At 41.0% G+C, this 25,690-nt stretch overlaps 1 protein-coding gene across 5 annotated transcripts in view; it reads left to right on the top strand.

Annotated features, from left to right (window-relative positions):
* Positions 1–25,690, top strand: part of LOC122077530 (DExH-box ATP-dependent RNA helicase DExH14) — a 139,045-nt gene that overhangs the window by 44,493 nt on the left and 68,862 nt on the right. For all 5 annotated transcript variants that reach the window (XM_042643497.1, XM_042643505.1, XM_042643512.1 and 2 more), the window contains 15 exons: positions 8,110–8,175; positions 8,276–8,398; positions 8,543–8,692; positions 11,895–12,107; positions 16,020–16,175; positions 16,263–16,487; positions 16,579–16,680; positions 16,783–16,863; positions 16,961–17,041; positions 17,530–17,733; positions 19,405–19,521; positions 19,628–19,750; positions 20,959–21,048; positions 21,130–21,255; positions 21,399–21,461. In XM_042643497.1, coding sequence (XP_042499431.1) covers positions 8,110–8,175; positions 8,276–8,398; positions 8,543–8,692; positions 11,895–12,107; positions 16,020–16,175; positions 16,263–16,487; positions 16,579–16,680; positions 16,783–16,863; positions 16,961–17,041; positions 17,530–17,733; positions 19,405–19,521; positions 19,628–19,750; positions 20,959–21,048; positions 21,130–21,255; positions 21,399–21,461 — 1,920 coding nt within the window. The remainder of the gene's footprint in view (positions 1–8,109; positions 8,176–8,275; positions 8,399–8,542; positions 8,693–11,894; positions 12,108–16,019; positions 16,176–16,262; positions 16,488–16,578; positions 16,681–16,782; positions 16,864–16,960; positions 17,042–17,529; positions 17,734–19,404; positions 19,522–19,627; positions 19,751–20,958; positions 21,049–21,129; positions 21,256–21,398; positions 21,462–25,690) is intronic.

Below are 25,690 nucleotides of genomic sequence, written 5' to 3'. Positions count from 1 at the left end.
TCTCTAGTTACATGGGGGAAAGGAAAGTGTGTCATTTGACTCATACATCATGTCTCCATTGCCACAGAGACAAGAATGTACTTGATATATATGGGAAGTATGCAACCTTAAGAAACTAATTGAACTTTCCCCTTTTGTAAGTGATGCTTAATGTAATATGATGATGCCTAGGCATCTAAGTTTCAAAGCAGCTGGCTATTTCCTTGGCCCACATTTCCTCCATGACTACTATTCTGATATCTGAGCATCAATTGGAGAATCTTTGCTACCTTCATCTGGCCTTTAGCTATCTTCGTTAGGTGTGTCAAATGGTTTTACAACCTAATGTCCCAGTCTCAATAAGTATATCAAGTGCATTCTCCTTCTCTGATTTATATATCTTTTTCGACCTTGCAATTTCAATTCTAGAAAGTGCTAAAAATCCTCATTTTTTCCCGACCTTGGGCTCCTTTTTTTTTTTGGGTGAATAATTTAATTTATAACCAAAGGAGAAAGAATATACAAGCCCCTAGAAAGGGGAGGGAGAAGAAAGGAGACAAAAACAAGGATCTCAATGAGAATCCGGGGTCTTGGTTACAGAGCTAGGAAGCTCCCAGGAAGTTCCAATATGATCATTTCCAAGAGGGGGGGGGGGGAGGGTGACAAAAGGAGGAAACTTTTGAGATCTTAGCTTTGACATAAAAAAAGATGGAGCTTCAAATCTTTCCCAGAGGCCGAGAGTTGGAGGTCCATTTTCTATGATTACTCTCCATCCAGCTATGACTGAGGTTGCACAGAAGGCAAGCTTGCCCACAAAGTCACAAATGGTCTTTCCATGGAACGTCATGTCCATCTAGATCCATTACCCGTGGAAAAGGAGAATTCTTCTCGAAGAAAGCCAGCACTTGGAGAGGATTAAACTCTATGGAATAAGAGACAGGGCATGCAAAGAAAAGATGCTCTATGCCCTCTGGCTATGATCCACAAAGATAGCAAAGCGGGGAGATAGGGATCCTTCGTTGAATGAAGGACTGAGTCGGGATGCACTTTGTGAAGACCCTCCAGGCCGTGAAGCTTTGCCTAGGAATATGATGCTTGAACCAGATTAGCTTGTGCCTAGGGGTGGAGGTGCCCTAAGATCGAACATAATCCCAAGTAGCCTTTGCATCGAATATCCTAGATGGAGAATGGGTCCAATGAAGAGTGTCACACCTTGAGTGGCCAGAAGAGGGAAACAAAGGCAAAGCATTCCAAATTTCTTCCATCTGCGGAGAGGAGCTAGTAGGGGGGGACCAAGATCCGGATGATTATATGTCAGCAACCTTAGCTAGTCGTGGAAGACTAGAATTATATATGCTCTGGGCACTAAGGATATGGGATTGGATCCCCATAGGGTGCCAAAGGTCAAGCCATAGATAAGTGGAGGATCCATCTATTCGAGAGGAAATAACTTTAGAGGCCAAGGTTTTGAGGGAGATCATCTTACGCCATACCCATGAAGCATCCAAGGGAGAGCGCACAGTCCAAAAGGTGCCATTCTTGAGCATATTAGAGTAAATCCAGTCCACCTAGATGCTTTTCTTCTTAGAAACCACTTTCTAGATCAACTTTAGAATGCCCGCACAGTTAACCACCTTCATTCGTCTCAAATCTAGTCCCCGTTTCTTTTTGAGAAGACATATTGCAACCCAGCTTAGAGGATGAAGAAATCTAGAAGATTCACATCCGTTCCAAAGGAAGGCAGCAAAGATGGATTCCACTTTTGTAGAGATGGATTGACCCAATCCTTGACCAATAGGACACCTAAATTGACTAGGAAACTGCAATAACAAAGGAAATAAACTCAAAACAGGACTGGACTTATAGATTCCTAATCTTGTCCAACTAGTTTGCCCCCCTTATTCCTTCTCGTAATATATTTTTTCAATAATCCAAAAAAAAAAAACTTAATAATAAGTACAATAAAAAAATACTCTTTTTTTGGGTGAATAAGAAATTCATTCCAAGGAGGGAGTAAAAAGGGGGGGGAATATGTAACCCCTAAGGGCAAAAGAAGGCTAGCAAAGGAAAGTTACATCCTAGGAGGGGAAGGGGGAGACATAAGGGGGTGGGGAGATTCCAGGAAGAGACAATGAGGGAGTTCCTGGGGGTGCGAGCCACAGAGGTAAGCAACATCAAAGCAAGCTTGGTCGAGACCTTAAAGTAGATGGCTTTCCAAATCTTGTCAAAAGTCCTGGAATTGGAAGTCCATCTATGAAGGTTGCGCTCCATCTAGATATGAGAAATGGTGGCTCCAAAAGTGAGCTTCCTGGCGGTGTCGCAGATGGTGTTCCCATCGAAGGTCATGTCAATCCAAAGCCATTCATAGGACAGGGGAAGGGGGCTTCGAAAAGAAGGCGAACAGAGGGCAAGGACTGTTTTCTAGATGGAAGAGAAGAGACATTCAAAGAAGGGATGGTCAGGGTTCTCAAGGCCATTCCAGCATAGGCAACAGGAGGGGGGACGGGGATGTTCTGGTGGATAAGGAAGGCTTGAGTAGGGAGGCAGTTGGAGAGGGCTCTTCAGGCAATAAAGTTGTGGCTAGGGATATGGAATTTGAACCAGGTGATTCTTCGCTAGGGACAAATGGTACCAGGGGTACGGACAAGCTGCCAAACGGAGGAGGAAGAGAAAGCTTCAGAGGAAAGGGAGTCCAGACAACCCGATCATCCCTAGGAATAAGGGGAAGGGGAAGGGGAAGGGGAAGGGGAAGGGGAGGAAGGGAGGATTGAAGCGGGAGGGGAGGGTTGGAATGCGGAGGAAATTCCTAGGAAGCATTGTTAATGATGGAGGAAACCCGGGAGAGCTTGGGCAAACCAGAAGAGTAGACTGCCCTAGCTCTGACCAGATGGAGGACACCTGACAGGTGCCAGTTATCAAGCCATAGAGATGTGGATTGGCCATTGCCGATTTTGCAGATAATAACCTGGATGGCAAGAGGCCTGGCCTGGAGAATTTTCCTCCAAACCCAGGAGGCATTGTTTGAAGGAATGATGGTCTAGAGGGAATCCTTATGGAGGAGAGAAGAATATACCCAAGAGACCCAGATACCGGGTTGCTTGGATATGATCTTCCAACTGAGCTTGATGATGCCCGTAGAATTAATGTCCTTGATCCTTCTAAGACCAAGACCACCTTCAGATTTAGGCATACAAACCGAGGACCACCTAATGGGGCAGAGAAAATTAGAAGCTTCCTCCCCCTTCCAGAGGAAGGAGCAGAAGAGGGATTCAATGGCTTTGATGGTCGCCTTGGGGAGGGCAACATCGGACCAGTAGATGTAGGAAGATTGGAGAACTGATCTGATGAGCTCTAGGGGAGCAGCATAGGAGAGGAGCTTGCCCTTCCAAAGTTGAAGCCGCTTGCGGATGTTATCAAGCATGGGGGTACAATGGTGAGCGGTCAACCTGGAGGAAATGAGAGGGAGGCTAAGATAGGTAACCCAGAGGGAACCCAGGGAGAAGCCGGTGAGGAGCAAAAGTTTGGCTTTTGTGTTGGCAGAGACACCAGAGAGGAAGATGTTGGATTTGAGGAGGTTAATGCAAAGGCCAGAGATGGACTCAAAGAGACGAAGGGAGGATAGGATGGACTCGATGGATCAGTGGTCAGCTTTGGAGAAGATCACAAGGTCATCCGCAAAAGCCAGATGGGTGGGGCCAATGGATTTGCATTTGGGGATTGGAGAGATAAGGAGATCATCAGTTTTGGATTGAAGGGATTTGGAGAGGACCTCCATAGCAAGAGAGAAGAGGAGGGGGAAAGGGGGGCAACCTTGCTTGATTCCAACTGAAGGACCAAAGTGACCAGCCGGAGAGCCATTGACAAGAACTGAGAGTGAGGGGGAAGAGATGCATACATAGATCCAATCCATAAAGGGGAGGGGGAAGGACATAGAGAGGAGAACACGAAAGATGAAATCCCAGCGAATGGAGTCAAAGGCTTTGTGGATATCAATCTTGAGAAGGGCGGAAGGAGAATGTGATTTACGGTCGAAGCCTCGCACGATCTCATGACAAAGGATAATGTTATCATAGTTGTCACGGCATCAAATCGATCCAAGGCGGTGGAGGGTGGCTAATCGATTTGGCGATTCATTGCCCGTTATGGCTTTGCCATGGCGGTCAAATCGCCTGTCATTTTTTATGCTGTTAGTAAATAGAAAAGGAACAGAGATGGAGAGAACTAGATGACTAAAGAAGAACTGAAGAAGAAGGAGAAAGAGAAGCAGAGAAGAAGAAGAATCAGAAGTAGAACTGCAGAAGATGAACAAGGAGGAGAGGAGTGAAGAAGAGAAGAGAACCAGAGTAGAACCAGACGTTGCAGAGAATAACTGGAGCAGAAAATAGGAGGAGAGCTGGAAAGAAGAAGAGAAGAACTGGAGCAGAGAATAGAACCAAAGGTTGCAGAGAAGATCAGAAGAAGAAAAAAGAGTGAAGATCAAAAGAAAAAGAATGACCGAAGAGAAGAACTGGAGTAGAGAATAGAACCAAACGTTGCAGAGAAGATCAGAAGAAGAATAAAGAGTGAAGATTAGAAGAAAAAGAAAGACCGAAGAGAAGAACTGGAGCAGAGAAGATCAAAAGAAGAAGATGAAGGAGGAGAAAGACCGAAGACGTCGCAGACTCGCAGGTGGGGCCCTTACCTGGCTAGCTGCTGTCGCTCTTGGTGTCAGAGAAGGAGAAGACGTCGCAGGCGGAAGGCTTTGAGGGTTTTGTTCTCTTCGAGGGCTTTTTTGTTCTTTTGATGCTTTGTATTTGAGAAATTGAGGGAATGAGTCAACTGGTAGAGGCCTCGAGGGTTTTCTCTTTATCCTGCCAATAAAAATATAAGAAATAGAATATTGTTAATAAGTACAAAAAAAAAAAAAAACCAATACAAAAAAATGCCTGTGAATCAGGTGTGACCTGGCGTCTATGGCACTGCCAATGGCGATGCCTGTCAGCCAATGGCGACTGCCATTTGATAGTCAAGTAAATCGTAGCATTGCCATGACAAATATGAATGTTATCCGTAATGCTCCTATTAGAAATGTAGGGAGACTGGTTAGGACTAACCAGGGAGTCAATCACCTTTTGGATACGGATAGCCAGAATTTTGGCAATAAATTTGTATAGAAGGTTGCACAAGGAGATGGGCCTAAACTCAGGCAAGGAGGATGCCCCTTCCTTCCTCAGGATGAGACAGAAGAAGGTATGATTGATGCCTTTGATCTGAGAGGGATTAAGGAAGAAGCTTCTGATAGTTGAGATTAGGTCGGACTCAATTAAATCCCAATAAGAGTTGAAAAAGCCCGTGCTAAACTCATCTGGGCCAGGGGCTTTGTTGGACTTATGAGAGAGGACGACGGTGCAGATCTCCTCATCAGAGGGGATGGCACGGAGGAGGGGGAATAGATCCGGGTGGACCGACTTGTTGAGGAGAAGGGGAGAAGGGGGGAAGGGGAGGGGGGAGGGGGGCGGGGGGAGGGGGGCAGAAGATGTTCTTAAAGTAAGAGAAAGCCTCGGCCTTGATGTCCTCAGGGTTGAGAAGAATGTTCCCAGAGGCGTCCATGAGACGGGGAATGGAGTTGAGATTAGTATTGGATTTAAGGGTTTTGTGGAAGAAGGCCGAGTTAGAGTCCCCAAGTTCGAGCCATTTGATACGGGATTTTCGCTTGAGGAAACTCTCTTCTTGGGCAAGCAGGGAGGAAAGATCAGCCGCAAGGGAATGTTCCTTGAGGGTAAGGTCAGGGTTGTGAAGGTCCAACTGAAGACGGGATTGGGTAAGGGCAAGCTTGTCTTTGCAAGAGTAGACATGAGTCGAGATAACCCCAAAGGTGGAAATGTTCCAGGCCTTAAGATCAGACTTCATATTTCGCAGCTTATGGGCAAAGGCAACGAGGGGGGAGTCAAAGGAATGGACATGCTTGAGCTAGGCAGAGTGAACAACAGACATGTAACCAAGGTGGGAAGTCCATATGTTAATGAATTTAAAATGCTTGGGACCAAAGGAGACGTAGGGCTGAACGAAGAGAGATATGGGGCTATGGTTAGAGATAGAGGGGGTGTCAAAAGAAGCGTGAGAGGAGGGAAAGTAAGAGAGCCATGCCTCGTTAACCAGGACCCTATCTAGCTTGCAAGCAATGCGATCAGGGCCAGATCTCCTATTGCGCCAGGAGAATTCTAGGTAGACCATCTAATTTCATCAAGACCGGTATCTTCAAGATAGGAATTGAAGGAGTTCACCGAGTTGGAATCGATGGGTGAGCCACCAAGCTTTTTGTGGCTATAGCACACGACATTGAAGTCACCTCCCCATCCCCAGAGAGAGGAATTAACCCCAGGAGCAAGGGTTCTCAGGTTGTCCTAGAGGGAGGATCTATCAGAGGCACGGTTGAGGCTATAGATGAAGGAGAAGGAGGAGGGACCACCGTTAGGGTAGTAGATGGAAAGGTGGATTAGCTAGGGAGAGGAGAAGACAGGGGTGAGCTAAATCTTAGAAGGGTTCCCAAGGATCTAGATGCGGCCACTGGGACATGAAGAATAGTTGGAAAGGAAGGACCACGAGGAGGCAATTGAGGAAGTGATGTGGCAGGCATTAGGTTCCGAGACTCTCGTCTCAAGGAGGCAACAAAGGATGGCTCAAGAGTCCTTAAGATGGGAGCGGATTTCCGCATGCTTAGCCAGAAAGTTAAGCCCCCTAACATTCCAGATGGACCAGCAATTCATGGAGGGGGGAGAGGTGAGGGCAACTAGGCCTCAAAGAGGCAACAGGGGAGGCTGGGCGAGAGGCAGATTTGCATCTGCGCTTGTGGTATTCCAGAAGAATGGGGGGATGGGGGGAGGTATGGATGGCAATCGTCTTGGGAAGAGGGGGGGAGGGGGATGGGGGTGAGGGGGGGAGTCGGGGGACTTGGGCTTGGAAGGTTTGGTCTTATACTTTCTGGAACTAGAGGGTTTGGAATGGAATATGGACTTGGTGGAAGATCCAGGGAATGGATTGGCCAAGACAGAGCTGGGCTGCTTCATTGATTTGGAGCTCTTAGATTTTCTCTTAGGAGCGACAGAAGGCGATGTGTAAGGATGCAAGGACCCAGTGTCCAGGAGGGTGTTCACAGAGGTTGCAGCCGCTGGAGAAGACGTGGCATGGCCCTGCCGTAGGGAGCTACAACAGGGGAGGACGTTGGAGTCAAGACGTGGCCCTGCCGACTTGAAGCAACAGCAGGGGAGTCTGGAGTTGTTGCAGTAGGAGATGTTGGAGAAGATGAGGCCTGGCCCTACCGTAGGGAAGCTACAACAGGGAGAGATGTTGGAGCCGTGTACTGGCCCTTCCGAGGAGAAACGGTAGCAGGGTAGGTCATAGACGTCACAGTTGGGGATGTTGGAGAAGACAAGGCATGGCCCTGCCGTAGGGAAGCTACAGCTAGGGAAGTTGCAGAGGCAGTCGAAATGTCCAGCTGAAGGTGCGCAACTGCAGGGGAAGAAGATGACAATGAGCAGTGGCCCTGCCGCTGGGAAGCTGCAACAGGGGATGATGCAAAAGCCGTGGCATGACTTGACTAATCCTGCGTGCCTAGCCCATATCCATATTATAGGCCCATAAAAGTGGTCCATTACAAAGAAACTCTTGGAACTAAAGGCCCAACACATATATAACCCATCCCAAAGCTTATTTCTACGAAAATAATCTCAATTAAATATTAAATTTGCATCGCCCCCTTTTCAAGAGTTATAAGATTTGAACCTCTAACATCTCACCAACTCGAGTCTCATCCACTAGGCTAACATTTTTAATTATTAATTTAAGCCAAAAAACAAATAATTAAAGAGGCTATAAGAAAACATAAAAGAAAATATTTACGCTAAGGTTCCAAACTTTGGGCCATTACATTTTGCATTGATAACATCTTTTGACTGCAGTTATTTACTAGCAAGGACTTTGCAAATTTGCATTGTAACTGTATCGCATGTTGTTCAACAAGATATGGTTCATTTGACATTATTTTAGTTCTCTAGTGGTTTTATCACATTCAGTGCAGCAAGATAAGGTTGTTATGACATTGTTTTAGTTCTCTAGTGGTATTATCATCTCCTTTTGAATGTGATCACCCAGGGTACCCAATTGTATGACCCAAAGGCTGGTGGATGGCGAGACCTAGGAATGCTTGATGTAATGCAGGTAAGATACTCTCCTCTTGCGAATATTTTCTCCTGTGAGACTAATTTGTTTCTTACTCCTAAAAGAACATCTCTTCTATGCAATGTAACTTATAATTTAGATCTTTGGAAGAGCTGGGAGACCTCAGTTTGATAAAAGTGGTGAAGGCATTATCATCACTTCACATGACAAGCTGGCTTACTATCTGCGGCTGCTGACGAGTCAACTACCCATAGAAAGTCAGGTAATAATTCCTTGAACTTCAAGGAGCTGAGTAGATGAATCCTTCTTCACATTTACGTTGCTGTTTATTCCATTTCAGACCTCAAAATTGTACTGGTATAGAATGAATCTTTTCTTATTCGGTGCTTTTGTTGCTCTTGTCCAGTTAATCAGCTCCTTGAAGGATAATTTGAATGCAGAAGTGGCTTTGGGTACTGTCACGAATGTTAAGGAAGCTTGTGCTTGGCTTGGCTATACATATCTTTTCATCAGGATGAAGTCAAATCCTTTGGCGTATGGAATAGGATGGGATGAGGTACTTTTTAATAGGCAACAAGAAGAGGATGACTTTTTTTTTTTAATTATTATTATTATTATTTTTTAATGTTATTATTACTTGTTATCAAATATGATGCATCACTAAGTTAAGTTCTTCCTCCCCTTGGGGGTGTAACTCGTAGGATCATCACATGTGGAGTTGGCTATACATATCTTTTCATCAGGATGAAGTCAAATCCACTGCATGTTGCTTGGGTATTACTAATTTTGTAGCCTTTTTGTTGTGATTCTTGTGCTAATGTGTAGCTCCATTGACATATGAATCAGCTTATCATAACTATTGTATATGGTATGATTATTCATAAGACAGTACTGCTGAACATAGTTGTTGAGGCCACCCAAGGCGGTTGAGTGTTATTTCTCACCCCTCTTTTTCTATCCCATGATCCAAATTCGTACAAGTTAGTGTGCTATAACATATAACCTATATAATATAAATATGCTTATATCCTACATAAAAAATCAACATCAAGCCACATTAACTCGTCAGGAGCGGGCACATCCCTCTCCATAGTTTCACCGCTTGGTGGGCCTTCTCCTATTGCCTCCCTATGTAGGCCTTCCTCAATTACCACCACATCCAGATCCCTACCTCCTGTTGTTTGTGCTGGAATGTTATGGAAGATGTTGACCCTCTTTTCTTCTCTTGCCCTTTTTCCTCCTCCATTTGGAAAAAAGTCCTCCGCTCCTATTGGCCCCCCCGGGCCTATTCTCCCCCTCCCTCGGGAATGGATCTGGATCGACATGACCTTTAGTGGCTCCGCCATTTGCGACAATTGAAAAGCTCGCCTTTTGCGCCACCATCAATCACCTTTGGATGGAACGTAATATTCGTAGATAGACCCTCAACTCCCGTTCCTTTGAAGGGATTTGGAAAGCCATCTATCTTGATGTTATGTCCAGACTCGGATCTTTGCTTATCAGCATGGTCCGTGACACCCCAAGGAACAGGCTCATTGTTGTCTCCTAGGGCCTCCCTACCCCTAACACCCCCCCCCCCCCCCCCAAATTGATGTTTCTCTTGGATAGGTTGTTTGGGGCTTAGCCCTCTCGGTCATTTTGGGTTTGTTCCTGTTGTTCCTCCCCTTTTTTCCCCTTGTATATTCTTTTTCCCTCTTGAGGGTCCTTTTGGGTTTGTTCCTGTTGGTCCTCCCCTTTTTTCCCCTTGTATATTCTTTTTCCCTCTTGGTAATGAATTATTTATTCATATTTAAAAAAAAAAAAAAAAACCTCGTCAAGAATCACTATGAAACAAATTCAAGTGTATATCCACTAACCAGAATACCAGATTCAAAGATTGTTGCAGTCAGTCTCGATCATAGAGTCATACAACAGTGCAAACTGCAAATCAGATTATCAGAACTTAAATCACGTAATCATCAATTAACATTCAGGGTATTGGGCATTTGTACAGAACTTGAAATTGAGTAACCATTGAGTAATCATCAATCAGCATCCAGCAGGAATAAGCTGAGAAGGAGAGGAAACAGAGAAGAGATAATAAGGAATAAAAAAAGGAGAAGGGAAAAAGTAGAGGAAGAGAAGAACCAAAAAAGAAAAAGGGGTTACCATGATTCTGCTGCCTCCCGGAATCCGACATTGCAGGCGCTGCCCATCAGAATCAAATGCTGAAGTCTTGCCGGAAGTGGAAGCACGTTGTCACTGCTAGGGTTGGTATTTTGATAGTTTGGTTAACTAACAACCAAAAATCAAAGGAAGGAATGAGTTTTATACTTTTCGATTTTTTTTAACTAAGTGATTGCATGCTTCTCACCTGTATGATATTACTAGCACAAGCAAGTTGAATTGTCAGAAATAGCGTGTTTTTATATATAAAAAAAAACATAAATGGCGACCACCCAGACATATAGGTGTGCCTAGGCAAGGTGTTTGCCTTTCAAGACTCCCACAAAGCGAGGCGTCTCCCAGGTCCCCCAAAAAAGCCTGGAAACCTAGCCAGTGCCTAGGAGACGCATTGGCAACTGAATGGTGATAATGATGCCTTCTAATGTTCTTGAAACATTTCTCCTGAAATTAAGGGTTGTCATTCTACAAATTGTGGCAATATCGAAGTTCAAAGTGTAAACTGTCCAGGGTTATGTACTTGTTTCTCGACCAAGGTCTTCTGTCTTCAGCGTCCTCACTATCCTGATACCCAGCATAGAGAGCGATCGGTTAGGTTGATTTTTAATATTTCTCCTGAGGGATGGGCACCATATTCTGTTGAGATCCTCCCTATCTCTTTGGTAAAGCAAACTAAAATTATAAGTTTTTCGAGTCATTCAATTGTCTCTTTTGTTTCCACACTTGGACTATGGAATGTGTCTTCACATGGGCCCAAAAAGGAAGAGAGGCAGGCGACCTTTGCTTTTATGACCTTGGCATCCAATGTAGGCTCTGAAAAGTAAGTGATTGTAATTTCTGCATTGTGTTTTTTACACTAGGATAATAAAAATGAATGTTGGAAGGAGTTGAAAGAGAAGGGAGCTGCCGAGATGTGCCTGTTGTTCATTCTGTTGATCTGAAAAAGGAGAATCAGAATTTATTTTTGTAGGGAGGAAGAGGAGAGTAGCAAGAGAAGCATTAATACTAGATACTAGGCCATAGTTATGTTTTTCTTTTTCCTGATCCTTGTTGCCATCCAAGAGATGGCTCAACTAATTGCCATTAAAAGAACAAATCATTACCACCTAGACATATAATATTAAAACAGTAATGGTCCATGAGCTTAGGTACTTGCACACCTTAGCTTTTATGGTCCACAAAAGGTCTTGTCTAATTCTTTTCCAGGTTTCATGGCATATACATGCTTCAATACTTTTCCTTGTAGTTAATTCTCTGGCATCAGTTAGTCTGGGAATAGGTTACTGTTATTTGGAAATCCGATCTGACAATACGTAGAGTATATGAACAAGCTCTTTACATATTATATCACTTTTTTTCCCCCCTCCAGAAATGTAGTGCCAGAGCTTGAAGGCATGGGTTCTACATTTGCTACAGTAATTGTAGCTGAGTTTGTTTATTTTATTAAAAAATGGAGAAGCAAAAGTGATTAATCATGTGGGTCACTTCAGAAAATGTTGCGTCCCTAACAAAATGTTGGGACAATCATTAGATTTAGTAAATCTGATGGCTACAAGTTTACACTCTGAATATATGTACTCATGTTTTTTTGCCAGGTCATTGCAGATCCCTCTTTAATATCAAAGCAGAGAGCACTTGTAATAGATGCTGCACGTGCACTTGACAAGGCAAAAATGATGCGGTTTGATGAGAAAAGTGGAAATTTCTACTGTACTGAGCTTGGCCGCATTGCAAGCCATTATTATATTCAGTACTCCAGTGTTGAAACTTACAACGAAATGCTGAGGCGTCACATGAATGACAGTGAGGTATTATATTCATCTTTCTTATCTCTCTCTAAACGAGTTTGTTTTAATTTTTGTGTAGTATTTAAAGGGAAGGGAGCCAAGGGACTGTTGGTTGTAGAAACATTTGATGGATGATAGGGCAATGGATGTGGCATCTCTATCATTTGAAGGAGTGGTTGTTAATCAATCATTCTTGGATTGGGCTAATATCTCTTTGGGGAATGGATTTTTTTCATAAATCTATGTTCTTATTTATCAGCAACTAAGAAGTACCATTTAAGTATTGGATTTTTAGTATACCATCAAAATCTCTCTACTCCTTCCATTCACTTCTGACAGTCCCCAAGCGACTGCAACAGGTATCAGCAAGGTGTCAAGTCTCGATATTTATCAGACAGATTTTTGGGTACAGGTGTCGAATGCACTCGATACATAGGCTGTTAAAATCTTCACGAAAATCTCTATCAATTTTAGTTCGTGTGTCTTAATCAGCAAGCAAAAGGAAATCCCAGGAAAAGGTTCTAGAAGATCCAAAATCATTGCTACCGATCTCAGCATTGGACTGTTAGCTGGAGGAAAAAAAGGAAAGTTACTGTTCACGTGAAGAGTAACCATCCCATTACCTTCATGGATTTGTTGCCTTTTTGGTGTTTAGAGTCTTTTGTTAGACAAGTAATTAGTTTAGGACTGTTAGTTGTTAGTTTCTTAGTGAACAAGTTTTTTTTCTCTTTTTTTGGGTGAACGGAAATTATGTTAAAACAAACGAAAAACAGATACAATAGAAAAAGCCTAAACTGCTAAACAAGGGAAAAAGCCCTACCCATCATAAGCCAGCCCAACATGCATGAGACAAAACAAGCCAACCTTAGGAAAGGAACAGGCCAGGAAACAAAAAAAGGGGGGGGGTGAGAAACAAGGAAAGAAGACAGGCGAACAAGAAAATGTGGGGGGGGGGGAGAGAAGAAAACAAGACAAATCCAAATTATTGATAAAACCAAAAGGGGGGGGGGTGAGCGGATCCAAAATACAAAAATGAGATTATACATCCAAATTATGGGGGGGCGGGAGAGAATAACGGAAGGTCCCTGGATGATGCCAAGAATCTATTTTTGCTTATATCAGGGCAACCAACACAATTGTGAAGAATTCTATTTGTTACCTCAAAAGTGATAGCATCCCGAATTTGCTCTAGAGTCCACGATTTGGATATGCATCTTCTTTTATTTATTTATCACCAAATATGATATAATGCTGCACTAAAAGCCAACTTGCTAAGAGAGTCACATGAAGTTTTACCATTAAAGACATTCAAAATCCATCTCCATTCTCTGTCAAATGGAAAAATAATTCTGGGAGTCGACCAAAGCTTCCGGACAATACTTCCCCAAATTGTTTTTTTATGAAAGGACATTCAAAGAACCAATTCTCCAAGCTTTCAAAAGAATTCCAGCATAGACATCAGTTGGGGATAGAAATATTTTTCTATGCCTAAGAAAGTCTTGGGTGGGAAGACAGTTAGTCATAACTCTCCAAGTTGTAAAAGAATGTCTTAGAATAGCCGAGGAGCACCAAACCATTCTATACCATGGGACAACCGGGGCAATACAATGAATCAGGTTCCAAGCAGAATATGAAGTAAAGCAACATTAGGAGTTGGCCATCCATTGGACTGCATCCCCACTCTCTCTAGGTCTCAACCGAATACTCAGTAATTTGTTCCACATCTCAATCAGAGCATTTGAAGTACTGGGTCCAGGGTCCCAAATACCATTATGCATAATGGAGGACACCTTTGATAACCTATCAGAGTCCAAATCATACCTAATTCTATCCACATATTTGGCTATTAGAACCCCATCAGAATGCCAATTATCAAGCTAAAGATAGGTATCCGAACCATTATCAATGCAAGATTTGATGTGATCGGAAACAAGGTGACGGTATTTCAGGATTTTCCTCCATGCTCAGGAGACACCCATAAAGCATGTGATAGTCCAAATTGTTTCAGTTTTGAGATATCTAGATTATACCCGATCAGCGATGGGCAGCAAGTTTGGAAAAGATCAAAGGCAAGCCCACATAGGTAATAGGAAGATAACCTTCAGGGAACCCTAAGATGCCCCTTAATTGAGTCTTCAAAGGCTCCAAGAAGGCTCCAAGACTCTTCCAAAGAAAGAAAGAGACTTTTGAGGATTTAAATTGAAGATTGGACGTGGTGGAGAATGAGCAAAGGGCTTCAGATATGCCAATTACAGATTGAAGATTTGCTTTTGTGAAAATCATAAGATCATCTGCAAATGAGAGATGGGAGATCTTCAAAGCCTTGCACTTAGGGATGGGGTGAATGGAACCTTCCTCAATTTTGATTGAAAGGATTTTGAAGAGACCTTCTGATGTAGATAAGTCACTTGGGCTTATTTTATTGCAAATAAGCTTTGGGTTGTGTTATGTATGTGTTGGGCCTTTGATCCCATGGGTTTTCTTTGAAATGGACTACTTTAATAGGCTTAAAATAGGGGTAGAAGGTAGGAAAAGGGGATTTTATTCATTAGTTTAATTAGTTGCTATTTAATTCAATAAATGCCCATTAGGCCATTAGTTGGTTGTAAAGTCCTATATGGACTATTAGTTAGTTAGTCCTACCCCATGTTGGAGTCATAAAGTCAAGTCCTAGTCCTATTTTGAATTCCTAGTTGTAGTAGGAGTGTCTAGTCCTATTGAGAAACTAGTTCCTAGTTGTGGTAGGAGTGTCTAGTCCTATTGGGAAACTAGCTTCTACTATTAGTATGATTGTAAACTAAAAGAGGAGACATGATCAGCCCCCTCAAGTTTGGGGACAAGGTGTAGAAAAGTCTGGTCAATACCATTAATATTTTGAGGAGTGTAGAAGAAACTACGTACAACTTCCAAATCATCCTTTACAATGTCCCAAAAAGCCAAGAAGAAACCAAGACTGAAACCATCAGGACCAGGGGCTTTCTCAGATTTATTGGACTTGATAACCAAGAGAATCTCTTCATCAAAAGGGATGGAGGATCGCACTCTTCTATAATCAGGAGGGACCTTTGAAAACTACAAAATCTCTCGGATTGGAGAAATGTTTGGGAGGGGGGGTAGGATGGAAGGGTTGAAAAGATTGGAGAAATGATTTACAAAGCTGCTGTAATCTCATCCGGATTGGAAGAAAGATGACCCTCAGAATTTCTCAGACATTGAATTGAATTATGACTATGTCTAACCCTCATAGATTTATGAAAAAAATCAGTGTTCGAGTCACCAAGAGTCCACCATTTGATCCTGTTTCTGCTTATAAAATCTCTCTTCTTGACGATGAAGGGAGCCTAATCTAGAGGACTAGAGGACAACTCTTTCTCCTCCTCAGCATAGGAGAGATTATAAGGATCTGCTTGAAGTCTAGTTTGGGCACCAGAAAGGAGAGCACTACAATCTTCAACCCCTTGAGATATGTTACCAAAAGTGCTCTGATTCCAGGATTTCAAGGCAAGCTTGACAGATTTCAGCTTTTGAGCAAAAATGGTAGAATTCCCTATCTAAACAACTTATGTAAAGATTTTTCTGACTCAATTTAAGATTTATAAAATTAAAAGTGAAGAGAATTCCCTATCTAAACAACTTACCTAATAGGTTAATTACTTTAAAACTAAAGGAAAATTTGTGCTTTCCCCTAGGACCTAATTTAGTCCCCTTATATTTGTCCCATTATTAGTAAACATACAAAATTAACAAGCCCAACCCTATGTTTTGTTTGCCTCCTGAGATTCATGTTAGATATCAAGTATGAGTACTTTTCCCCATTGTGTTGTTTTATTATTCTACTGAGATGCTCGTTAGGTATCGAGTAATTAATTTTCCTTAATCTGTGTTCTGTAATGCTGAAAATTCTCTCCTTATAATTTCGTTCTGATTTTGCAGTTAATTAACATGGTTGCTCATTCTTCTGAGTTTGAGAATATTGTTGTAAGAGAAGAGGAGCAGGATGAGCTAGAAAAGTTAACTCGTACCTCATGTCCTCTAGAAGTTAAGGGTGGTCCTTCGAATAAACATGGAAAAATTTCAATCCTCATTCAGGTGCTTTTAAACTGATGCTCACAACTTTTTTTCTTAGCTGAGTAAATGTATTAGAATTTGAAATAATTATTGGTTTTTAATTTTCAGTTATACATATCACGAGGATCAATCGAGAGCTTTTCTTTAATTTCTGATGCTGCATATATAAGTGCAAACTTGGCCCGCATAATGCGGGCTTTATTTGAAATTTGTCTGCGTAGAGGATGGTGTGAGATGGCGTCTTTCATGTTGGAATACTGCAAAGCTGTGGATCGCCAAATTTGGCCACATCAGCATCCCCTCAGACAGTTTGATAGGGATCTTTCGGCTGAAGTTTGTCTCACATCCGAATTAGTATGCTAATTTTGTAGCTCTGATTTGTTTTGTGCTAAATCTTACGAGATAAGAATACCTATATCCCCAGATACTGAGGAAGCTTGAAGAACGAGGAGCTGACTTGGATCGCCTTATGGAAATGGAGGAAAAAGAAATTGGAGCACTAGTTCGTTATGCACCTGCTGGAAAAGTAATTCTCTTTGCACAAGACACTGTTCCAAATGCTCAGTGCAGTACTATAGTTAGTTTACTTTAGTTCAATGTTTGATTACCTTTCCTTTTGTGTTGGAAGTTGGTAAAGCAATATTTGGGATATTTCCCGTGGCTCAACTTGTCGGCAAATATAAGTCCTATCACAAGAACTGTTCTTAAGGTAAGTTTATCATAATTATCTCTCAAGCTTGATTAATTTATTAATTGTGACTTCAACATGAAATCATGATATCCTGTTATTCAACTTGTTGCCTTAGGTGGATTTGCTTATAACTCCAGACTTCATTTGGAAGGATCGCTTTCATGGTGCTTCTCTACATTGGTGGATTCTTGTTGAGGTGTCTACTTTACTTGGTCTCATAATGGTGTTTTCATTTACACAAGTTAATTGAATTTTTTTGCCATTTACTTACGAAAATATACTGGACATTGCAGAATGTAAATTCGTTATTGAGAATTTTTCTTTCAATACTTTTGCTAATAATTGAATTGTCTTTCTAAAACTGAGAAGAACATCTGCACATACATAGTGTGGATGTTTTCTGAACGGAAGTCTAGTGCATCTGTACCTTTTGTGTGATGCAACTCTTTGGTTTTTCAATAAGTTTATTCAAGAACGAAGATATAGACTCTAGAAGGTAAAACTTTATGTAAAGAGGAAGTCAATATTTGTTTGCAAATTAGTATGTTTAGAAGTTTCTAGTTTTCAAATCTTTGTAGCTTATGCGAAGGCAATCATGATGCAACTCTTTGATAATTCATTGAACTTGAAATTTTTATGGATTTTTTAAATATTTGTAATATATATTTTGAATTTCTGGAGCAGGATTCTGAGAATGATCATATCTATCATTCGGAGTTCTTCACGTTAACAAAGCGGATGGTAGCAGGAGAATCGCAAAAGCTATCTTTCACTGTTCCTATTTTTGAGCCGCATCCACCTCAGTATTACATTCGTGCTGTTTCTGATTCTTGGTTGCAAGCTGAAGCTTTTCATACCATCTCTTTTCAGAATCTAGCCTTGCCAGAGGTAAGCATCAGACTATAAGATTTTGTTGTTATACTATGAAATGTCACAAATTATTGGTTTCTGATATCTTTGTCGCATTTAGTCATTTTATTACGTTGTCTTGATGGCATTTGCAGTATAAGGACTTATTTATTTTGAGTCTTGTTGGATCCTGATGTGGTTCTGCATGTTTTCAATGATGAGAATTTTTTGTTTTGGACATGCTCCCTCTTCCCTCTTTCTAAAGGGAAGTTAAAAAAATATCCATTTAGAAAGCAAAGAGATGGATGAGGAGTTCACTCAAGGAATTTGCGAAGGAGCTATACAGATCTAGAATGCGTAAAAATAATGCATCCATTTTGAGAGATGCAATCTGCTTTCTGCAAGTGATTGGCGAATAGTTTTATAGTTAACCCACTATACCCCCTTGAAAGCTGACGATCTGGATGAAGGATGGCCATAATTTACCTAAAGATGCCTCAGCCAATTTCTCTAGTTAGACTTTGAAGCATCAATCTTGAATTCCTTGGAATAGCAGGATATGAAGAACAGTCTACAGCTGGTTTATAAGCCATCATAGTATTCTAATGTTGTTCTGTACAATTTATATATTTTTTTTTTTTGGTTTAATAAAAAATTTATTGAAACGGAAAAAAGGACGACACCAATCCAAGACGGCTAGCTGCAGGGGATCCCTAACTCAAGAAATCGAAACATCCAAAAATGGGGGGATACAACAAACCCCAAGGGTGGGGGACGACGACACAATCACCAAAAGAGGGAGGGATACAACAAAACAAAGGGGGTGGCAAAGATGATACATCAAATCTAGAGTTGGGGGAGCAATGAGAAGAAGATCCCAAGCAAGGGCAAGATGCCTATTCCTATTTGGGTTAGGGAAAACTACATTATTGTGAAGGATTTTATTTCGAATCTCAAATGTGAATGGTGTCCTAGATTTTCTGAATAATGCGCATCTCCTTTTGTTCCTTTTCCACTAGATGTGATGAATCACAGCAGAGAAAGCCAACTTACCTAGCTGCATATCACAGGTGGATTTGCCGTTGAAGGTTTTGTGAACCCATCTCCATTCTCTGTCCAAAGGTAGGATAATTCTACGATTTGGACAGCATTTTCTAAAGATACCTTTCCAAACTGCATTGGAAAAGGTAGGAAAAGAACAAATGATCTACACTTTCAGTGGAATTCCAACAATGACAACAATTCGAGATTGAGAGATTTCTTTGGGGAAGAAACTCTTGGGTAGGAAGAGAGTTTGATATAAAGCTCTCCAAACAGTAAGGCAATGACGAGGGATGGAATAGTTGAACCAAACTAACCTACACTAGGGAACAGACAGACCTCTCTATCTCTAAACAGTAAAGGAATTTGTAAATCCTAGATGATATGTTTGAGTTGAGTGTTAATTTTGTTAGTAAAATCTATGTACTGATGTTATTTTAAGTTTCATTTTAAATTTTAATGTCTAATAATGAGTAGGTTGCTCGCTAAATAATGCCATTCCTATTGTGGGTGGTGGTTGTCTTCTGTGATAACTTGAATCCCTAATGTCCTAATGTTTAATTATATCTTTAGATTTCCTTGTGTTTCACTATAATCCATGTGGTAATTTTGTCTGAAGACCTAAGTGCTGTTATGGATGTCTTACAACAAAACTACTTTTTTATGTAGGCTTATACATCCCACACTGAACTTCTTGATTTGAAGCCACTTCCTGTGACTGCACTTGGCAATAGGGCTTACGAGGACTTGTATAAGTTTTCACACTTCAATCCAATTCAGACTCAGGTCTGCATTTGATCCATTTGGCTATTATCAACTTCCAGGTTTTCTTCTTGTCCCAGTTTTGCTTGTTGAAAATTAACATGTTCTTTTTCTTATTGGAACTTGTCAGACTTTCCATGTCCTTTATCACTCAGACAACAATGTTCTATTGGGAGCTCCGACAGGAAGTGGTAAAACTATATCAGCTGAACTTGCAATGCTTCATCTTTTCAATACTCAACCAGATATGAAGGTATGCAATTTATTTCTCTCTGCAATTCAGCTTTCATCTTTTGAAAAAGTTATTTGGGAACTTATGTTTACTGTTGCATGATTGAGTTTCTTCTCTCCTCCCTTACTTTCTTGGGTTGGTGTTGGGAATCTGGTAGTGGTTTATACTTGAGGGGAGGGTAGGGGTTGGAGGGTTCTAGTTGGATACTAGCCCCCCGAAGTTGGGTTTGAGTGGTTTTTCCGTTTCTTATGGTATGTGTTCTTTGCTGCCTTTGCTGCTTCTGAGGTCCTTGGTGATTGTTGTTTTGGCTCTCTCTCTCTTTCTCTCTCACTAATAAGTTCTTTTTTGTCTTTAAAAAAAGATTACCATGTCAACTGGAAGGTTGTTCCAGATCAACCAGTTATTTATTTTGACCAGCAAAAAAATGATTTGTATTGATATGTATATAAAGTGTATATGTAATGGGGGAAAGCATCCCCTGGTATGTTAGTAGCTCCAAATAGAAAATGAAGTAAATAAGTATACCAGAGAAAGAGAGAGCTAAACAATATTATTGAGATATCTAAACTAATTCAATTTGAATAAGGGGCATATCCCAGTGCATGACTCCCCCACAACTGTGGGGTCTGGGGAGGGTGTTTCCCAAGTCCCAACTTGAACCCGCAACCACTAGGAGAACTCTCCTACTAACAGGCCAGCAGCGAGAAAGGGGAGGGTGTTTCCCAAGTCCCAAATCCATTCCCTATTGAAAAGGAGAACTCTCCTACTAACAGGCCAGCAGCGAGAAAGGACACTCTTCCAAATGGAGGATGAAAAGGGACAAGAGAAGAATAGGTGGTCCACATTCTCATCACCTCTCCAACAAAGGCATCAGGCAGAAGGGACATGAATGTGACGGCAGAGGAGGAAAGACCATGTGGGGAGGCAGTTAGTGAGGGCCTGCCAAGTGGTGAAACTGTTCAGGATATATTTATCTCTGTTAGAGCAGAGGATTTTTGCAGGACTGAATTTATGAAATGAGTGGACTTGCTACATTTGTGCCTGTGTTGGACACTGAGACACATGTTCATGTTCTTGTTTTTAGGATATAAATCATACAACCTGAATCTTAAATCAGAGGATTAGCAGGACTGCATTTATGTAATTGGTGGTTATGCTTAATTTTGAAGGTTTATGCATTTCTTTTGATGCAAACATGGTGACATGCTAAAGATTGCTTCTTGTTGCAGGTTATCTATATAGCACCTTTGAAGGCCATTGTTCGGGAAAGAATGAATGATTGGAGAAAGCGTCTTGTTTCTCAGCTTGGAAAAAAGATGGTAAATGCCTACTTTTGCTTCCATCTTTCACCTCAAACAGTTATACATTGAGATGAAATTATTAATATGGTGTTGCTACAGGTTGAAATGACTGGGGACTTTACTCCAGATTTAACGGCACTGTTATCAGCAGATATCATAATTTCTACTCCTGAGAAGTGGGATGGTATTAGTCGTAATTGGCATAGTCGAAGCTATGTGATGAAGGTAGTTCTTTCTTTAGTTGTGTTTTTTCCTAGCTTCTTGGTCTTCTTAACTGTCTGCTTGAGTTTTAGCAACCCCCACCCTCCCTGGTTCCGTGGCTGTTGGTCAGGTAAGTCAACAATGTTTGTTTTATATAATGCATGTAGGTTGGGCTCCTTATATTGGATGAGATTCATTTACTTGGGGCTGATCGTGGACCCATTCTTGAGGTATTAACTACCCAAATCACTTAGTCTGTAAGAAATCTCAATTCTCTAAATTGTTCTCTTAGTGGATGCAGCTGTTGATAATCAATTCTGTTTGTGCGCCGCATGTTTAATGCTTTAATTTTTGTAGGTCTTTTTATAAAAAAACTAACTTGGAAAGATTTGGGTTTTAGATTGGGTATCTATATTCTTTTGAAGCAAGATTTTTTGTTTTAATAGGTTTCCACCCCATGTTTCCAATAGCTCTTAGTCAATTATTTGTATAATATGTAGGTAATATGATTGGGCTGTATTATTATTTGAGAGATTCGAATGTTAGAAACCCAAGATTTGTAACCAGTGACTTGAGGGAAGAGAGAGAGAGAGAGAGAGAGAGAGAGAGAGAGAGAGGAGCAGCCAATTGTGGTTGGCAGTTCCTGTCATGACCCAAACCTAGATACATGTAAGGGTATAGCCCTCGCGGGCATTGATCAAATGATAAAAAACATTCGCCAAAATCAAGCATATTAGAACTCTTAAAAATTCAAGTCTCAACAAAAATAACCAACCATTGAAAAAAATCTTAAATACTCCTGCGGGTGGCAACCTAAGGTATGTCCCAGTTAAAATTCAAAATCCATATTATTAGATTTTACCTCTAAATGTCATCACAACACCCTTTAAGAAAATAGAAACAAAACAAGTAAAGAAGTCTTCGAGTCGCCCTCGAAATCCGCTCCAAGCATACCTTCATCTCAATTATCTATGATGTTAAAATAATGGATTAAGCTCAATGGCTCAGTAAGGGAAAAATAGTAAGAGCACAACATAGGGCAAACAGTCAAACAAAAACTATGATTAAAATAAGCAGTTTTAGTTTCTCAAACCACACTTTTAATAAAACACGATCATTTAAAAATATCCCTTTTCATCATACTTTAGCCGGCACTGAGGGAAATAAGCTACCGGCACCCATAATACGAGAGGGAAACTCAGTCCCACAATCACACTTTTGTCACCACTCTGTGACTAAATATACACCATTGTGCACAGTGGGTATAAGCCCCGTAGCTCAATGGGACACCCCTCTTTGGTTTGGTACGGAGCAGTCTATTTACCCTCACATACTCTCTTTTCACGCTTTCACAAAATCACCTTTCATAAAATCACTTTTTTTAAAAACACAAACATGTGAAAACATAGGTAAAATCTCCATGTAAGAATCAACATCAATATGCATCACAGAATAATAGTCATCTTCATTAAATATCAATGACCCCCATAAACTATGTCACGCATAAACACAACTCAAATAAGTATAAGTCAGCACATATCAACGATACAAGCATACCAAACATCACATCATACAATGAAACCACTATAATTAAATCTCCCATTAATCTCCTAGTTCAAAACTAATTCAAATACCTCACTTTCTCCTTAAAAGTCAACCTCCGAGACGAAGGTCAAACTCTAAGAATCAATCCCTCTCGACACGTATTATCACCCTTCCGAAGATGAGAATTATCAGTCGAGTGATCTAAGAGTAATTAGAAAAACTCTAACCTCTTGTAACTTTCAGATTTCAGTAATTCTAAAGTTACACTCAATCCGTTAGACAGATGATCCCCAAATTTGGATTGAAACCTCCCCTAGGACGGCTTTACTATCCCCCAAAGTATGCCCAAAAGTTAACTGTTGAATTCAAAGTAATTAGGGAAATACAAGTTCATGTCTCTCAATTTTCTCCAGTTTCATTGGTGTATAAGTAACACACAAATCGGGAATCAGATTCTGTCCATGAGTGGATCAATTCTCACTCTATTGTAGGGGAACCTATGGTAAAAAACATGGGCCTCCGCATAGCTAGATTTGAAGAAAATCAAAGATCAAGATTTGGATAAGAAATAGACACTTCTATAGATCCAACCAATAATTAATGTTAGGGACCTTCGATGGTTCCAAAATTAGAACCGATTACTCATCTTAGGCAGTCCAGAAAATCCCAAAATCTTTGCCATATCTGACATCACAAGGTCCCAATATTTGGGTCCCAAGAAAAGAATATTGGATTTGGATCACATGGGTCCCATATTGGCTTTCAAGTCAAGTAAAGAATAAAGGTCTTGAATTGATTTGGGTCCCATATTGGGTTCCAAGAAAAATGTCAGATTAGTTTAATTTGGGTCCCAAAAAGAATATTATATTTGGCCCCTATGAAATGAATCCTAGACCTTGATATGAGTCCGATATTGGGTTCCAGAAAGAATATTAGATTTGGGTCACATAGGTCTCAAGTAAAAGTCTCATATAAAGGATCTTTAAACGATTTTGGTCCCATATTGGGTCACAAGAAAAGCGCATTGGGTTCGTGGAAAGACCCTAATCCTAAAACAAAACCCTAAATATTGGGTCACAACTCTAACTGGATCATACATGAATATTTGAGTCCCAATTGAGTCCCAAAAGAAGAAACCGACAACTAAAACTTAGGATAAGAGGAAGGTTCATTACCTGAAGTAAGCAGAATAAAGTAGCGAAGTATGCACAAATTTCACCTTTCTGTCCCTTTCTTTCTTTCTTCCTCACGTTCCTCCTTTCTTTCTTTCTTTTATAGCCCACACTTCCTTTTCTCCTATTCCCCCTTGATCTCAACTCTCACCCCCTTTTCTCTTCTATCTCTCCTCTCTCACATTTCTCTGTTTTGCTCTTATTTTCCACTTCTTTTTTGGTTTGTCTAAATAGCGTGGGGTCCACAACAATTTAAAAGAAAAGAAATGTTTTAAAATAAAAGAAAAAGAACTCAATTTAATTAAAGCCCCTTACTTACTACTTAGTCAAGGTACTAACCACTAGGCTAACTCATTAAATCATTAAATAAAGCCTCACTTTAAATATTTTAATAAGCTTAGAAAATAACACAAAAGAGATATCTATTCTAAGGTTCCAAAATTTGGGGCATTACATCCTTCCCCACTAAAAAGAAAATTTCGTCCTCAAAATTTCGTGTACCTCAATCATAATGAGTTAGCCAGTACTTGGAGAGAACAAGCTTCCAGATGGAGGAGGAAACAGGACAAGCAAATAAGAGATGATCCATGTCTTCATGCTCAGAGCCGCATAGATAGCGAATAGGAGAGACATGGATTCCCCTCTTGATGAGGAAGGGTCGCGTGGGGAGACAATTCTTAAGAGCTTGCCAGGCAGTGAAGCTTTGCCGAGGGATGTGATGCTTGAACCAAATGAGTTTATGCTAGGGGGTGGGGGGTCATGAGCTCTGAAAAAATCCCAAGCAAATTTTGCACTGAATTGACCACTCGGAGCATGATTCCAAATAATAGTATCAGTCCTCCTGAGCCCTGCAAGAGGAATGGTTGGCAGAGAGGACCAAATTTCAGCTATCTGGTCTGATGCAGGGGCAGGGGTGGCCCAAGAGACAGAGGAGATGATTTCAGCAACCATGGAATGCCTTGGGAGCCCGGAATTATAAATATTTCTAGCACTCAGAACCTGGGAAAGGAGGCCTTTTGGATGCCAAGGGTCTATCCAAAGGTAGGTGGAGGCACCATCCCTGATGCAGTTGGGCGATGGGTTTAGAAGACATCTTTGATTTGGTTTTTTATTTACTTTCTTTTTTTAGACTTAGAATTAGTTTGGCAGTACTCTTATTTGATGAGATTTTTATTTCTTTTTTAGATTTAGATGCAAGTTTAATTCTGTTTCAGATTAGGAAGGTAGGTTCTTTTTGGGTCTTAATAAACAACTGTGTAGTACATTGTGGACAGATTTGAAGTCTTTGAAGAATTGAAGTTTGTTTGAGGTTTTTTGAGGCTTGAATATGGCTGCTGCGACTACATACCCTCTCTTTTCTGAATTTTTTCTTCTCTTCCTTCTTTTTCCCTTCTTATCTTCTTTCCTATAATCTTTTCCCTTATTTTCTGTTGATTACCTCCCATACCTGAAAATACCCTGTTCTGGGCTGTACTTCCAGCCCTGGTATTGGAGACTGATCTCTACAGATACCCATCTGTTCAGCTTAAGATTTCTGGGACTCATTCCTACGGTAGGGACGACTCACCCTACACAGAATCAAGGCAAGGACTGGTTTCTACCGGAAGATCTGACCAGAATCTCAGATCTGGTTCCACGGTTCTGCCAGGTTCAGTTGCAGGTTGAAGGGCTGATTTGGGAACTATTGAGATTTGTCGAAGCTAGATCTCCTATCATCTTGCTGCTGCAATTTGTTACCTGAA

The sequence above is a fragment of the Macadamia integrifolia genome, chromosome 1 (genome assembly GCF_013358625.1).
Source record: "Macadamia integrifolia cultivar HAES 741 chromosome 1, SCU_Mint_v3, whole genome shotgun sequence".
Taxonomy (NCBI): Eukaryota; Viridiplantae; Streptophyta; class Magnoliopsida; order Proteales; family Proteaceae; genus Macadamia; species Macadamia integrifolia.
Note: the sequence above shows the minus strand (reverse complement) of the source record. Positions and strands in the feature narration are given on the sequence as shown.